The sequence below is a fragment of the Pantherophis guttatus genome, chromosome 1 (genome assembly GCF_059756535.1).
Source record: "Pantherophis guttatus breed Tessera chromosome 1, ASM5975653v1, whole genome shotgun sequence".
Classification (NCBI taxonomy): domain Eukaryota; kingdom Metazoa; phylum Chordata; class Lepidosauria; order Squamata; family Colubridae; genus Pantherophis; species Pantherophis guttatus.
The window spans coordinates 83453404-83469228 of record NC_142063.1 but is presented as its reverse complement, the minus strand read 5'-3'; the positions used below and the strand labels follow the sequence as shown (position 1 = coordinate 83469228).

At 44.4% G+C, this 15825-nt stretch overlaps 1 protein-coding gene across 11 annotated transcripts in view; it reads left to right on the top strand.

Annotated features, from left to right (window-relative positions):
• PRR5L (proline rich 5 like) overlaps window positions 1-15825 on the top strand; it is a 71889-nt gene that overhangs the window by 12959 nt on the left and 43105 nt on the right. For 10 of the 11 annotated variants that reach the window (XM_087877073.1, XM_087877096.1, XM_087877097.1 and 7 more), the window contains one exon: window positions 15327-15595. In XM_087877073.1, coding sequence (XP_087733199.1) covers window positions 15477-15595 — 119 coding nt within the window. In that variant the 5' untranslated portion in view covers window positions 15327-15476. Of the gene's footprint in view, window positions 1-12071; window positions 12239-15326; window positions 15596-15825 lie in introns of those variants that run through there. The other variant, XM_034417387.3, reaches the window with a different exon arrangement.

Below are 15825 nucleotides of genomic sequence, written 5' to 3'. Positions count from 1 at the left end.
AAGCATTTTCTGTTGGGTATACTGTAACAATACTTAGTGTTGTGTTTTAAGAGTTTGGATTAGAACCCTACAATTTACCAGTGCACCCTGTTTAGTTAAAATAACATTTAAAATGTTAAAGATTTTAAGAAAATGTTAAAAAAAGGAACATGTTAAGAAGGAAGATAATTCAAGACATGTTTTGAAGAAAGGTTTGCTGGAAAATTAGAAAAAAGTAGGGGTGTCAAAATCGCGTTGTCACGGTGGAATCATGTGACATAACAGGACTTTTTTTCCCTTTACTAAAATGGGTGTGGGCATGGCCAGCGTGTGATGCATCCGGCCTGCAGGCTGCGAGTTTGACAGTCCTGCTCTAAAGCATGTCATATTACAAATTGTTATTTAGCAAGGTTCATTTGTACTATGCAGTAAGACAAGGTTTAGCTGTGATTATTAATCTGAAACTGCATAGGTTCTCTCAGTACTAAATAGTGAGTGAACCCTGATGTATAAGCAGTGGCTAAGCCAAATAAGCAGTGGCTAAGCGCACAGCCCTGTTGCGAACCGGTAGTAAAGATAAGTAGAACCCACCCCTGCTATATAGGCATAAAAATCAGGTTGTTGTTGTGGTCCACCAGCAGCCTGCGGAGCTGGCAGCAGAGTCGGACAGTGAGGAGGCTGGGGAGGAATATGGGCCAGTCCTGGAGTCTGGGGAAGGCTCGGATGAGGGCTCTGATCGGAGGCAGAGAAAGGGCCTCCTGGGAGGGATGTGCTGCCTCAGGAGCCTCCAGAGTCGGACTTCAGCGAGGCAAAGGAATGGGGGAAGCCTATTCCCAGTGTGCGCATGCGCATAGCTGCCAGAAGGCAAGAACAGTTAAAACAAAACAGACGACTCGGGAGTAGGGCTTGGAGATGATTGGCCCCTCCCATAAGACTTAAAAGAGGAGCTAAGGCAAGTGGGCCTTTGTAGGAAGAAATGTTGTTAATTCTGTGCAGTTTAAAGTCTGAAGCTCTGTTTGATTCTGGACTCTGTGTGGCTTTGCCAATTAGGTCTTTGGCAGCATGTCAAGGAAGATAAAGGTGGGTGATTATCAGCCTTATCCCGAAGGACTCTTTAAAACTATTTGGGACTCATCTGTGAATGAACAGAATTCACAGCTGTTAAAATAAAACAGGTTTTTGGGACTACTCATGTGTTTTACTGACTGAGGAAGCCTAGGTCAGAACAGTTGTGCCTTTTTAAAAAAAAATATATAGAGATGATGAAACTCATTCCAAAAACATACCATTCTATTTCTCAAGTAGCGGTCATCTACAAAGTAAGCTAGTTCAATTCTATGTAAACTATAGTACAGTCATTTTGAGTTTTTTCCAGAATTCAGTGGGTGAGTATAATGCTCAATACAGATCTCTTTGCTCTTTTGCTTTCTTTTTTTGTAGCTAGAGAATTTGACCAGAAATATCCTTGTGCAGGAGGAGAAAATAAAAACAAAGCTTGGCAATATGCACATTATTCTTGGAACAGATGGAAATGACTTCATGTACATAGTGATGTATAGAAGTGTAATGGTATGTGGGAATGACCTTGAGGGACAAGGAGAAAATATGCTGCCTGGGAAACAATTAGATCAGAGGGAAGAAATTTAGCAAAGACTTGCATTAATTGATCAGTCTGTTAAAAGTTGTGGCAGGATTCTTTCAGATTTGCAACATTCTGTTAAATAGCCTTATAATAAAGCACCGTAGACTTAGCTCACTTGGTCATGTTTCTTGTCAGGCTTACCTGGGAGGGCTGATGAACAATGACTGACAATAAATATTTAAATCTTCTCATATTTGCTCCTTGAAGTCACATAAAAAAGTATGCATTTTTTAAAATTTACATGTTTATCATCATGTAACTGGAGACTGGAAATTATCATCTGTACCTATAAACAAGAATTTTTGTAATCATATAAGAAGTAAAAGATGGACTAGATTTGAAAAGGAAGCAAGCAGCAGGTTGGAGCTTCTTGACTGCTAAATGGATAGAAAGAATCTATCTTTAATTTTACAACCTACAGTGTTGACTGGGTTTTTTTTAGTATTCTTTTTTTAAATTGGCTTCTAATACCTTTCAAACCTTTTTGAATATTATTTGGCAGAAGGACAATCCAAAGGCAGAAGAAAAGTGAAATAATCACCTAGCTCATTAAAAATCAATAGCAGGTGGCCAGAAGATTAAAAGAAAAGTGCTTAAAAATGAGAAGAGGATTTACAATATATACTCAGCCTCTCATAAGTAAATTACATTGACATAATAGGGATTAATTCTTTACCATTTGAAGCCTGAATTAATGAAATCTTGATAAAAATAATAAGGTTCAGGCGTATCATTAAAATATTGAGGATCATATTTTTCTAGAACTATTTTTAGGCCAATACTTCTCAAGCCTTTATTTGCAAAGTTGTTCTAGTATTTTTAGTCGGTAGCAGAGGAATCCCCAGACATACTGACAAAAGCAATGTTGCAATGTATGCCCACTACTTCTCCATTGAGAGTGGAGACAGCAGCCAGTGTGGGTACCACTCATCCAATCAGATTGAAGGACTGAGCCAGCCAATAATTTCAAGTCCCGCCCCTGTTGCCGGGCAGACCCAGCTTTGGCTCAGTCCTTCAGTTGGACTGGCGTGTGGGTCTATAGCTCTGACTGCTTTCTTCTAAATATCTGTCCCTTTGTGGAAATATTGGTGTTTTTTGGATCTGGACTGTTTTATGACGTTTCTCTGCTTCTCCCTATGGACTTGGTTGCCTTGGATTTCGTGAGTTTTTTTCCCTTTGGTTTCCTTGAGAACTTTTAATTCCCTGGTGTGAAGGTTTTTTTGTTTTGTCCCTTTGGGGACCCCTGGGGGGCTTCCTGGACGTTCCTGCCAGGCTTGGCAGACCTTCGTTTCAGGATCTGGCCCTTCCTTCCTAGATCGCTTTGCCCAGGGGCTTGTATCCTTCGTAGCGGCCGTTTTTCGCGCCGTTTCTGTGGCGGCGGCCATTTTGTCGCCCTCCGCTCCGTTTCTGAACCTCCCAGCCTTAAGAGAACTTTTCTGCCTGCGATTGGGACTTTAGACTGCTGGCCTCCCTCGCCCACTTTCCCTGGAGGCTGAATTTGCTGCCCTCATTGCTCCGGAGTGCTTCTCTCCTGTTTGGACCCGACTTTGCTGCAGCGCTATTTTCGCTGCTCCGACGAACAGCTGAGCTAATTAGGGGCGTTTTTTCGACTGACGAGCAGCTAAGCAGAGGCTACAGATCTCTTCCTTGCATACCTTGCTGCTACAACGCATGGGCGGCTTCCTGACTATTTGATTATTGGGATCTTTGAGGTGGGGCTTCCGCCCCCCCCCCCCCAGCGACAGTTCTAAGCTGCTGGCATTTTCTGGAAGCTGTTGGCATATTCAGGGGCAACCATTTGAACTGCAATTGACTGGGCTGGCTGTGCGGGTGTTTGTGGAGCTTAGCGCCCCCCTTCCTCTGGCTATTGGACTTGATTATATACCCGCTGCTCTTGCCAGCCTCCATTGCTGCCTCCCTAATTGCAGCGGCCATTTTGTGGAGTGACTGCGCTCCCCTGCCCTTTCCCCCCCTTGGAACGTGTATACAGGGCTTACAATTAGTGGAGTTGCCGCGCTCCCCAACCGGTCCTTATCTTGTGACTGCCTCGTCTGTCTTGGAATCCGTCATTATGCCGAAGTCATTGACCAAATCCAAACATGGTCGTAAAAACAGCTCTGCTTGTCAGAGGCAATCGGAGGAGGAATCTGTCTCGCTTCATGATCCGGCACAGTCACAAGTTGCCCCATCCTCTCATGCCCATCACAAGAGCAGGAAGCATAGCAGCGCGCAGGACAAAGTAGAAAAACGCAGGGACAGAGTCCTCACTCAACTTTGTGCAAAAGCGAACTCTGACCTTCAGGCTTCTGCGGCCTCTGCTTCGCTACAAGGTCCTCGACCGGTGACCCCGGACCAGCTGTCTCTCAGGGACTGCCCTGTCACTATCTCCACTTCAAATTTATGGGGCCCTGCTCCAGGGGACCTTGTCGATGCTCCGCTCCCGGACGAGGGTGTTCCTGATATTCCACCTCCTTTAGCCTCCTCTGCGGTTCCCTTGGTTCCGGTCCCTCCTCCGGAGGCGGTAAATCCCCCTCTTCCTTCCGACCAATTGCAGAAGATGATTGAAGCGGCGGTGCAAAAGACATTGGCAGCGGGTCTTCGTCCCTCCAGCTTAGCCGGCTCTGTTCGGTCCGCCTCACCGGAACAGCCTCATTCTGCTGGTCTCGCTCCTTCCAGAGCGCTCCACTCTCCTTCTTGTTCCCAAGCTAGTCACTGCTCCTCTCTGTCGGACGTAGGCGATAGTGACTCTGGTCTGTCAGACGACGAGAATCTGCCGCCTGATCAGCCGACAACTACTGCCCTTTTTCCACAGGCCTTGTTCCGGTCTCTTCTGTTTAAAGCCGTCAATATGGCCCAACTTTCCTCTCCAGCTTCCCAACCTTCTGTTTCTGTACCTCCTGGGACTTTGGATCCGATGTTCGCTGAACCGGCCAAACCGATTACAACCATTCCCACGCCTCCTCTTTTCCTGGATGTCGTGAAACGGCAGTGGGCTTCGCTGGGGTCAGCCCCTCTCCCGTCTTCATCTGACCGTACGAATTTCCATGTCGCATCTGAACTGGACACTCTTCTGCAGCTTCCATCAATTGATGCTCCTATCGCCGCTCTTCTGTCTTCGGCCACTGTTCCGGGCGATCCTGCTGAGAACTTACGACCTGATGAATGCCGTGCTGATATGGTCCTCCAAAGAGCTCATCTGGGGGCGGCCTGGGCCATCAAAGCGGCTTCCACGGCGTCTTTCTTTAACCGCACCACGTTGTTGTGGCTCCGCCAGTTACAAGAGAAATTGTCGCCGGAGGATGCTCGTATTAAGCATGACCTCAATAAGATTGTAGCAGCGGTTCAGTTCTCAGCGGACTCGACACTCGGCGCGGCTCGCTTTGCTGCAAAATCATTAGCCTCTGCTGTGACGGCTCGCCGTTTGACCTGGCTCCGACATTGGCAGGCGGATGCAAGGCATAAGTGGAAGCTTGCATCAGTCCCATTTGGGGGGTCCCGTTTGTTTGGGGAAGCTTTAGATCCTTTTTTGACCGAAACCAGGGACAAACGGAAGGTTTTGGCGGCGGCTTTCCGCAGGGGGGATTCCCGTTTCTCTCCGTATCCCCCTCGACCCCACCTTCGAGGTAATGATGTTGGAGGGCCCTCTTCCTCCTCCTTTCCCTCGCCCCGGCCGTACACACATTTTGGTAGGCATCGGGGCTCACAAGATAGAGGATTCCGGGGCAGATCGTTCGGGTCTAAATGGCCCTTTCGAGGGGGAGGAGGTCGTTTCATCCGTCGCCGGTGCTAATTTCATTGCTGATCCTCCCATTGGCGGCAGATTGGCCATCTTCGTGGCTGCCTGGGAACGGTCCATCTCTGATCAGTGGGTCCTAGCCACTCTTCGTTCTGGTCTAGCTATCGAATTTGTCTCCACCCCCCCTGACTCCTTTGTCTGCTGCCCGATTTCTCGTAATTCGGAGAGAAAGTCCCTTATGGACGCAGCAGTTCGGCATCTCCTGGCCATTAGAGCTATTCAACCTGTCCCTGTGGGCCAGGAGCGTCAGGGTTTCTATTCCCGGGTTTTCCTGGTTCCCAAGTCTTCGGGGGGGTGGCGCCCTATTCTGGACCTGAAACGTTTAAATAGGTACGTGGTGTACCGTAAATTTAAAATGCAATCATTGCAGACTATTTTAGCCGGTGTTCGGAGGGGCGATCTCCTCTCTTCCATAGACCTTACGGAGGCTTATTTGCACATCCCTATCCTCCCTTCCCATAGGCGTTTTTTAAGGTTTTGTTACGGTGGGGTCCATTATCAATATAGGGCGTTACCCTTTGGTCTTTCCTCTGCCCCCCGTACTTTTACGAAGGTATTGGCCGCTCTTGCGGCCTCTCTTCGTATCCGTTCTGTTAGGCTTTTATGCTACCTCGATGATATTCTCCTGTTGTCCCCCTCTGTCGCTCAGGCAGTTTCGGATGTTCGCCTCACTGTAGAGACTTTGGCGGCCCATGGTTTCTCGGTTAATTTGGATAAGAGTCACCTCTCCCCGTCCACCAGTTTGCTCCATTTGGGGGCCCTTATCGACACTGTTCAGGGTAAGGTGTTCCTGTCCCCCGATAGGCAGGCGAGTATTCGTCAGTTAATTTCCAAGGCGGAAGCTTGTAGGGCCGTTTCCCCTCTTGTCCTCTCCCAACTGTTAGGCAAGATGATCTCGGCCATCTCCATAGTTCCTTGGGCACAACTGCACGCACGGGAACTTCAATGGTTTCTCTTGCCGTTGCAGAAGGCGGGCAGAGGCACTTCATCCAGGCCGGTTCCGGTCCCTCCTGCTGTTCGCCGATCCCTGCGGTGGTGGCGCTCCCCTGCCCTGGCTGCGGGGTCATTCTTCCTGGAACCTCAGCGGGTGGTAGTAACTACAGATGCCAGCCTCCTCGGCTGGGGGGCCCATTGTCAAGGTCAGTTGGCTCAGGGCACTTGGAGTCCGGCAGAGTCCCGCCGCCCGATCAACTGGCTAGAACTACAGGCGATCTTCCTGGCTCTCAGGGCCTTCCGGAATCTGGTCTCCAACTCCCACGTCCTCGTTCTGACGGACAATGTTGCAGTGAAAGCGCACCTGAACAAGCTGGGGGGGACCAGGTCGAGGTCGCTTCTCCTGTTAGCCCTGCGACTGGGATTCTGGGCAGAGCGGCACCTTTGCTCCCTCCGGGCAGAGCATATTTCCGGAGTGGACAACTCTCAAGCGGACTGGCTGAGTCGTCGTCGAGTGGACAACGCGGAGTGGCGCCTCCATCCACGGATCTTTCAGGAGCTGTCGCGTCGGTTCGGCATGCCGATCATCAACCTCTTCGCAACAAGCGCGAATGCTCATCTGCCACGGTTCTTTGCCCGGTTCCCAGATCCTCGGGCTGCGGGCGTCGACGCTCTTCGGATTCCATGGCCGGCGGGTCTTCTCTACGCTTTTCCCCCGACCTCACTCCTACCCAGGGTTGTTCGCAAGATCTTATACGAGCGGGCGGAAGTGGTCCTTGTAGCACCTCATTGGCCCCAGAGACCCTGGTATGCGGACCTTGTGTCCCTCTCGGTGGCCCCATCGTGGCGCATCCCCCTCGAGGACGACGTTCTGTCCCAGGGCGCTCTGTTGCACCCGGACCTGGCCTGGCTCAGCCTGACCGTTTGGCGGTTGAGCGGAGCACTTTGACTGCAGTACATATTCCGCCAGACGTTATTCAGACATTGCAGGCCTCGCGCCGCCCTTCTACGGATCGGATTTATTCTGCCACTTGGCGTGCCTTCTGTTCCTGGTGTTCAGAGTCTGGCGTTTCTGCTCTTTAGCCATCCATTGTGGACATTTTATGCTTTCTGCAGCAGGGTCTGGCTCAAGGCCTCTCTTCCAATACGTTACGCAGGCATGTGGCCGCGCTGTCTTCGGTCCTGGTCTGCGGATCTCTGCCATCATTGTCGCAACATCGCCTAATCCGGCGTTTTCTTCGAGGAGCTACGAATTTGTGTCCTCCTGTATTACACAGATATCCGACCTGGGATCTCCCCTTAGTATTGGAGTCGCTTACGGGACCTCCGTATGAACCCTTGCGAACTACTAGTCTCCGTCTACTCACCTGCAAGGTGGCCTTTCTTGTGGCGATAACGTCGGCCCGTCGTATATCAGAGATAGCAGCATTGTCTATCCGTTCTGACCTTTGTGTCTTTCATTCGGACCGTGTAGTACTCCGCTTGGACCCTACCTTCGTCCCAAAAATCAATTCAGTTTTCCACCGATCGCAGGAAATCATTCTGCCTAATTTCTGCCCGCATCCTGCTCATCCCCGGGAGCGCAGATGGCACTCGCTCGACGTACGGCGGGCTTTGCGGATCTACATTAAGAGGACATCTGTTTTCCGTCGTTCGGAGTCGCTGTTTGTCTCATTTCTGCCCGTTTCCCAAGGGTGCAAGGTCTCCTCATCTGTTGTCGGTCGTTGGATTCGGCATACCATCGCCTCGGCTTACGACCTTCGTTCCCTTCCGCGTCCAGCTCGAGTGACCGCTCATTCCACCCGTAGCGCTGCTACGACTGCTGCATGGGTGACGCAGGCGCCTTTGTTCGAGATCTGCAGGGCGGCCACGTGGACTTCGCCGGTTCCCTTCATACGTCATTATCGATTGGACCAATTTGCATCGGCGGAGGCGGCTTTCGGACGACGGGTGCTTCAGCGTGTCGTTGCCGGGGAGACGGTTGTTGCTGACCAGCCGGTTCCCACCCTAAACTTGGGACAGTGAACTGGGGTATGTCCCACACTGGCTGCTGTCTCCACTCTCAATGGAGAAGGGGCGTTGGTCCTACCTGATACGCTCCTTCTCGTTGAGTGGAGACAGCAGCCAGACCCTCCCTTATCCGGCTGTGTCTTTTGTCTGTCCTTTTTTCTCTCTTTACTTACCTGGTGGCTTGCTGCCTTCTGTGCCCACACGCCGAGTCAGTCTTACGAGTCTTCGCCAAAGCTGGGTCTGCCCGGCAACAGGGGCGGGACTTGAAATTATTGGCTGGCTCAGTCCTTCAATCTGATTGGATGAGTGGTACCCACACTGGCTGCTGTCTCCACTCAACGAGAAGGAGCGTATCAGGTAGGACCAACGCCCCTTTCCTAAACCTGTTGTAACTTGCATGCATGAACAAGGAGGAGCTTGCAGTGCGTGATGTTGCAACTCTTTTACCTTTCTGAGGAAAGCTTGAGGTCCTATGGGCACCACTGATCAGCCATATTACAGAACCATCCTTCTACTAAAGGATTTCATCTATGGTTTTTTAAAGGTTGAAAACACTTGATGGATGGAAGTGCTTCATTGCCTTTTTTATGATTTTTTTTTTTTGAACTTCCCAGCCTTATTTATGGACCCTGAGTTTTCTTGGATGTGTCTCATCCAAGGCCTGACTGGGCCTGACTGCATTATTTGAACATTGTTAGTGTTGCTGCATTGTTAGTGTTGTAAATTTCTGAAATGGCAAATACTTGGCTTTATTAAATATGTTAAAAGTTTATATATTTGAGCAACATTTGAAACATGACTCTGCTTTCCATTAAGAATGGCCAAGAACCTTTAAATTTATAGTGACTTCCCTCCCTCTTTATCATACCAAATTATATTGCAATATTGCAAGCATGTTTCATTGGTATATTTTCAGATGATACTGGAAAACAAATTTGCTGTGCGAGGGAAACTAATATTTCTTTGGTTGCTATGAACCCTTTATCTCTATATCTCTGCTGATAATATAGGTTGTAACTGCTGACTCTCAGCCGGGATCCCAGCTATCAGATCTAACAGGGGCAGTTTCTTGGTGTCTTAATCCAGATTACATCTGAGATTAACTAGCACAGTGACACTATTCTAAATTTGAAATGTAGGTAATAAAGTCTTGGTAATTTGTAAGAGAAGGAGAATTTCTTATCAGGATTAGATAGGAAACGATGTGCCAGGAAAAAAAAAAGATTGCTTTCCTTTCTCAGCATCTGGCCTTGGGAAATTCCTTGTCTCTGCAGCAAATGTTGTAAAGCTCTGTGAAATTTGATTTAGTTCTGCCTCTAATCTTCAATTTAGTTTTCATTTTATAATTCTACCCCTTTGGGTTTCTTACCTTGGAGATAATTGCACTGTTAGGCAGCATGCTCTACATACATATGGTTAGCTGTAATAAAATATATGTTTATTTTATCTTTGTAAATTACAGTTACAGTCAATCTGATTTAACATTTAACAGTTTACTGAATAAACTAGTTGTTGCTTTAGTTTAGTTGTAATGACAGTGTAAAGAAGACATTCTTTAAGGAGAAGAAAGTGTAATTTCTAGATTTTTATAAATTATTCAAAAACCAGCTGTTTGGTTTAAGTAAAAATGTCCATTTTTCAGTGACTGGTTTATACCTGTTCCAAATGTAAGGAAATGAGCTATCTGAAAAATAGCAGTGAAAAGTATGTTATTTGACAGTTTGTTTTCTGATTTACTGATGATCAGATGTAAATTATATGTTTTGCTTCTGAAGCTTTTTTATATAATCTAGCACCATGACTGACTTAATTTATTAGGCACAATAGACCTAAGGCTCATGAAAATATTTACTCACTTTTTAAATTGGAAAGAAGGAAATGAAGTAGACGTTATTTTCATGCCTTTTAATAAATAATTTATTCCCATGCTTTTTAATTAAAAAACTGCCAATGAAACACAAACACTTAGAACAACAAACCAATTACCTTCTACAAAAAGACCTATAGGCACAATGTGAATAGTAAAATTTAGTAACTTTGATGATTTGGGACAAACATAATCGCTTGTTGTGAGTTAATTATTATTACAAAAATGCATATATTATTTACTGCTCCCTATTTCTCTATAAAAAATAAAGTATTGAATATTATGCAAAATATTTTTAATCCTATTGTTTTCACTGAAGAGGATCTACAACAGCAAAAGTGCCTAAGAACTACAAAAATCATAATGTGGCCATAGATTAGTGCTATGTGTATATCAGTGAAAAAAAAAAGGCTTCCTGTTATTAATGACAAACATCAAAACCACTACCAGGCTATCCACCCCAAATTAAAACCTTCCACCCAGGAAACCATGTGATTTATAATTCTAGCATTCCGGGTAAGAAATAAGAATTTCATCATCCATCCAGTTCTTCTGAACTTAGTTGAACCTTCTAGTTGTATTTCCCTTGCATTCAGGATAACACAGGTTTGTGAGTGATTTGGAATTTCCTTGTTTTGAACATCAATACTTTTGCACAATGATTTTTACTAGAGATGGGAACCTCTGACCTGAAGGCTGAACTTGGTTTTCCAGACTTTCTATGAAAGCCTTACTTGGGCAGTTGCTGTTTCAAGAAGCTGAAATAAATAGTGTGTCAGGTTTCGCTGCTATCTTAAATAAACTTCATTCTCAAACGCAAGGTCTCTAATGAATCTTTTTTTTAATTTAAGAATAGAAAGAACGACATCCCTGAACTCTTTGTGCAGCCAAAACTGGCACCTCCTTCCAAACCCCTCCCTTTCCGTTCCTCAACCCCAATGTCTCATTGGCCATCGTGCAGATCCATCTCTTCATCCCAAGCACTTTCTTTTCACAGGAATTCCCCCCTCCCTCTATCACCCAGGTAACTCTATCTACTAAAGAGCAGGAAACAATGTAAAAGTTCTTCTCAGCATTAAAGCAAAGCTTCTCCCTCTGTCATTCATGTCAGCGCTGGAAGAGATCATAATTTGGAACGCTGACATAGTGCTTCTCTGGGTCTTCACTCACATTTGTCTAGGAAAAGAAACAGGTAATCAAAGCCTGAGAGGAAATGAGTATGAATGTGATGTATGTTTAGGTAAGAAGCTTACAAGATGGATGGTGATTTTGCCCATCTTTAAATCCACCTTCATCTCTTTCTCTTCTTCGTCTTTGTTTTATACCATTCTATCAATTATACAGGTAGTCCTTGACTTACATCATTTAGTAACCATTCAAAGTTACAATGGCCCTGAAAAGGTGATTGATGACCACTTTTCATACTTAGCACTGTTGCAGCATCCCCATAGTCATGTGATAAAATTTAGTTGCTTGGTAACTGATTCGTATTTATGATGGTTGCAGTATCATGCGCTGCATGTTATGATGGGACCATATGATCACTTTTTGCCACCTTCCAGCAAGCAAAGTCAACGGGGAAGTCAGGTTCACTTAACAACCATGTTACTAATTTAACCACTGCAATGATTTACTTAACAACTATCTGGCTTAGCAACAGACATTTTGGGCATAACTTGTAACCAGAAATAGAGGATTATGTGTAAGTAAAAATTGTGGGAATTGTTACAACTGTTACAAATAAGTTTAGAAAGAATGTACTGAAGGATCTTTATCCTTTGTTTTTGCATATAGTAAAAGATAATTTCATGACATATAAATAAACTTGACTTTTTTTTCTGCAGTCCTTAGTTATAGAGAAAAGAAAACCCTATCATCGGGGAAGATTTTTCCTGAACTGGTTTGCTGAGGGAGAATTTGATTGCAATTGGCTATGCCAATGACCAGTCAACTTCTATATTGCTGTTTAATTAAAGGAGGCTGAGGTGGCATTTAATATTTTTATACAATGGTGAGACTCATAGTTGAGCAAGGTTGTGTTACTTGTATAGATGTAACCAGAATTGTGTGTTTTTGTATTCCCCCCCCCATTTTTGATGGAGAGTGAATGTAGGGATTTTATTTTTAAAATAAAAATAAAAAGCTGTAACTTATGTTATTATTGCTAATGGATTATGAATTAATTTTCCTAAATTGTGGGAAACCATGTGTGAAAGGGATCTGGGGAGGACATAAAATAGATTTGAGAGCTGAATGGCTATCCATGAATTAACCCAAGACTGTGATGCCTAGTTTGCCTTTAGAATAGATATCGTTGAATTCATTTCAAATTTCAGTTGTAATTTAACTAGTCTATAGGAACACTTGCACCTTTTTCTTTGTCAATTATTTACTTTTATAGTACTAAACATGCTATACAGTTATGTGTTTCTAGCAGGATGAAGTTGACTATCTAAGGGAAGGACATTTTCTACCCAATGAAAGTAGAATTCATTGAAGAGAATTTAAGCAGATTAGAGCCAACACTTTATTGGATTAGCCTTTTTGTTTCAAGAATCTTTGCTGTTTTTCTAGAGAAGAAAAATCTATGTGAGATAGTTTTTAAAAAGGAATTTACCTAATATAAACCCCAAAGGTCTGTGATAGCGAACCTATGGAACTTGTGCTGGAAGTGGCACGCAGAGCCATCTCTCTGGGCATGTGAGCTGTCGCCTGTTGCTCTTACAGGATCTGGTGCTTTGGCCAACATGTGCATGGGAGCACCGGAGACTGGAAGAGCAGCTGCCCAGCATGCACCAGTTTCCAGCGTGTGCATGCGCTCTGGCCATCTGGTCTTCGCACAGGCATGCATGCCAGAAACTGGCGGGTGGCCAGTGTGCATGCGCGTGCTGGAAAGATCATCTTCCTGGTGCATGTATGCGCACTGAGCGGCTGCTCTTCCAGTTTCTGGTAAGCATGCGCATGTGCCCTCCTGTTTCAGCATTTGGTGCCGAAAAGTTTCGCCAATACTGTCTTAGGTTATTTGAGGGACCATCTCTTGCCAGTCACATCCACCTGACCCCCACTAGAGCGGGAGGCAAAGAATGTTGCAAGTCCTGTCCCCTAAGGTGGTACATCTGGCGGGACCCACAAAAAGGGCCTTTTCCATAGTGGCTCCCTCCTCCTAGAACATTATCCCTCTAGAAAATAGACTGGCCCCCACTCCAGCACTCTTTCAGAAGGCTCTGAAGATATGGTTTTGCCAGTGGACGTGGGGAAGCCAGAGTAGGATGGAGCTCATTAAATGATTGATTTGAGTGTGTGTTGTTGAGGGGGGTGGGTGGGTTTTTCATTTTATTATTTTGTTATTTTTACTTTTTATTATTTTAATTTTTCTACATTTTTAAATTATCTGTAAGCCACCTAGAGTCGCTGTGAGCGAATAGGCAACTATATAAAATATCGAAATAAAATAAATGAAATAGAAATTTAACCTCTTTTAATAATCACTAATATTTTGAACACAACAGAATGCAATTAATGTTGCTAGTTTCTGGGCAAGATCTGTTTAACTTGCATATATTTTAATCTTGTATTTTAAATTTTAAGTTTTATATCATATACTATGCTTTATATTAATCTTGATGCTTCTGACATGAATAAACAAACATTGACAGTCTTTGGGTTAAACCCAAACTTAGTCATATTTAGAAGAAATGGATTTCAGGTTGATCATGATCCACTAAATTCTCTTTCATTTGCACTTATTCTCATCCTGATTCTGGAATATAAATTGCATGTTTGTCAATATGAAAATTCTGTAGAAATGTAAAACCTTCCAATTGTATTCATTATTATTATGCTTGATTATCATGACTTTGAAATAATATGCATTATTATCCATGTATTGCAAAGTGAGGTTAGTGGATAGAAACTGTGGTCGAAACAAGCTTCTTATAAGCTTAAGATGTGAATCAGAAATTTCAGCCCATGATCTTGACTATACTGTTTTTTAGGACAGCACAGACAATTTTGAAGCTGCCTTCTAAGTCTCTGCCTGCCACTGATGATTAAAAAAATGTACAGACCTAAAATTCCCATTGTCTAGCTTTGACCCCAGAACTACATTTAAAGCCAAAACAAAACCAGTTTGGGTGACCCAAATCCCCTTTGGCAGGGTGACAGTCCTAGCAAGTGGGAGTGGCATTGTCTAAACTGTAAAGGAAATTTCCACTGGTAATGATCCAAATGCTTGGTATAGTGTTACCAACCTCAGCCTTACTCGTTGATATGTAGTGATTTCACAAGGAATAGATTGCAACATTGCTTTACAGTAAGGGAAAAACTCCAAGCCTTTGACAATTTTCAGCAATTCTCCATTAGATCCAGAGGGGCCTTAACGAAAGGCCTAGGCCTGCTTTTCTCAGTGCTCCTTTAAATAATGTGGGATCCTTCCTAACAGGCCTGGTGGTGTTGTCAGTGCGTAGATGGGACAGTGTGCCTGCTGTACTTGAGTTAGGCAGGTTGCAATGCAAAATTTTTTTAAGAGGTAGCTACATTCAGTATGAATAAAACCTTCTGAACAAAATAAATGGCATAGCTTGTTTTTTTAGATAGAAAGAGAGAGAGAGAGGGAGAGAGATAAAGTAGGTAGGTAGGTAGGTAGGTAGGTAGGTAGGTAGGTAGGTAGGTTGGTAGATAGATAGATAGATAGATAGATAGATAGATAGATAGATAGATAGATAGATAGATAGATAGAGTAGATAGAGCATCCCTCTTCCTTATTCTTTTCTTTTTTTATGCGTCCTGATTTCTAGACATTTATTACAAACATGGGTTTCTAAGCCAGGCTTCATTCTGTATTTTCCAAAGCATTTTAAATACTGGCATATTAACATTAAAAAAACCAGAATGTCTCTTAAGGAAAGAGATTTTTTAAAAATTATTATAATAAGTTAAACCATCTCAATATAGTGGTGGGGCGTGGTGATGGGAAGAGAAAGTTTATTTTGGTGCAACAGAAACCAAGTCAGCTTGAATTACGACCAGTCTGCCATATACTTTGGTTTATATAATATGTTCAAACCTCAATTTTTCTTTGTTGTTTCCACTTTTGACAGGTTGAATTCTGATTCCCGAGGAAACAGAAGTATCTTCCCTGCCAGTTAACCTCAATATCCTCATGCAAATCAGTTTCCTCACCCCCTTCCGTCTAAACTGATGATGTGGATTCCATCATAGCTTGAGCTTTTGATTTCCAATTTCAGAAGATGGGCTCATTCCGAAAGCCCCGGCCACGTTTCATGAGCTCCCCAGTGCTGAGTGATTTGCCACGATTCTTGGCAGCTCGGCAATCTCTGCAGTTCAGATCGAACTCTGCCTGGAACAGGTGAGAAATATCCTATGAATGTATATCTGATGTCTTGAGACTTGGATTTAGAGGGTAAAAAGTTGCTTTAGAGTGTGCAAGGTCTTTCACATGGTAATTCCTTAAAGCAGTTTTGTGTCTTTCAGGGATGATGTGGTTGCATATTGTAGCCACAGCATATCCTGGGAAAAGATGCATTTAGTATAAGGAATTGTCCACAGGGATGATGTGTGCACTCAATAAAACATTTT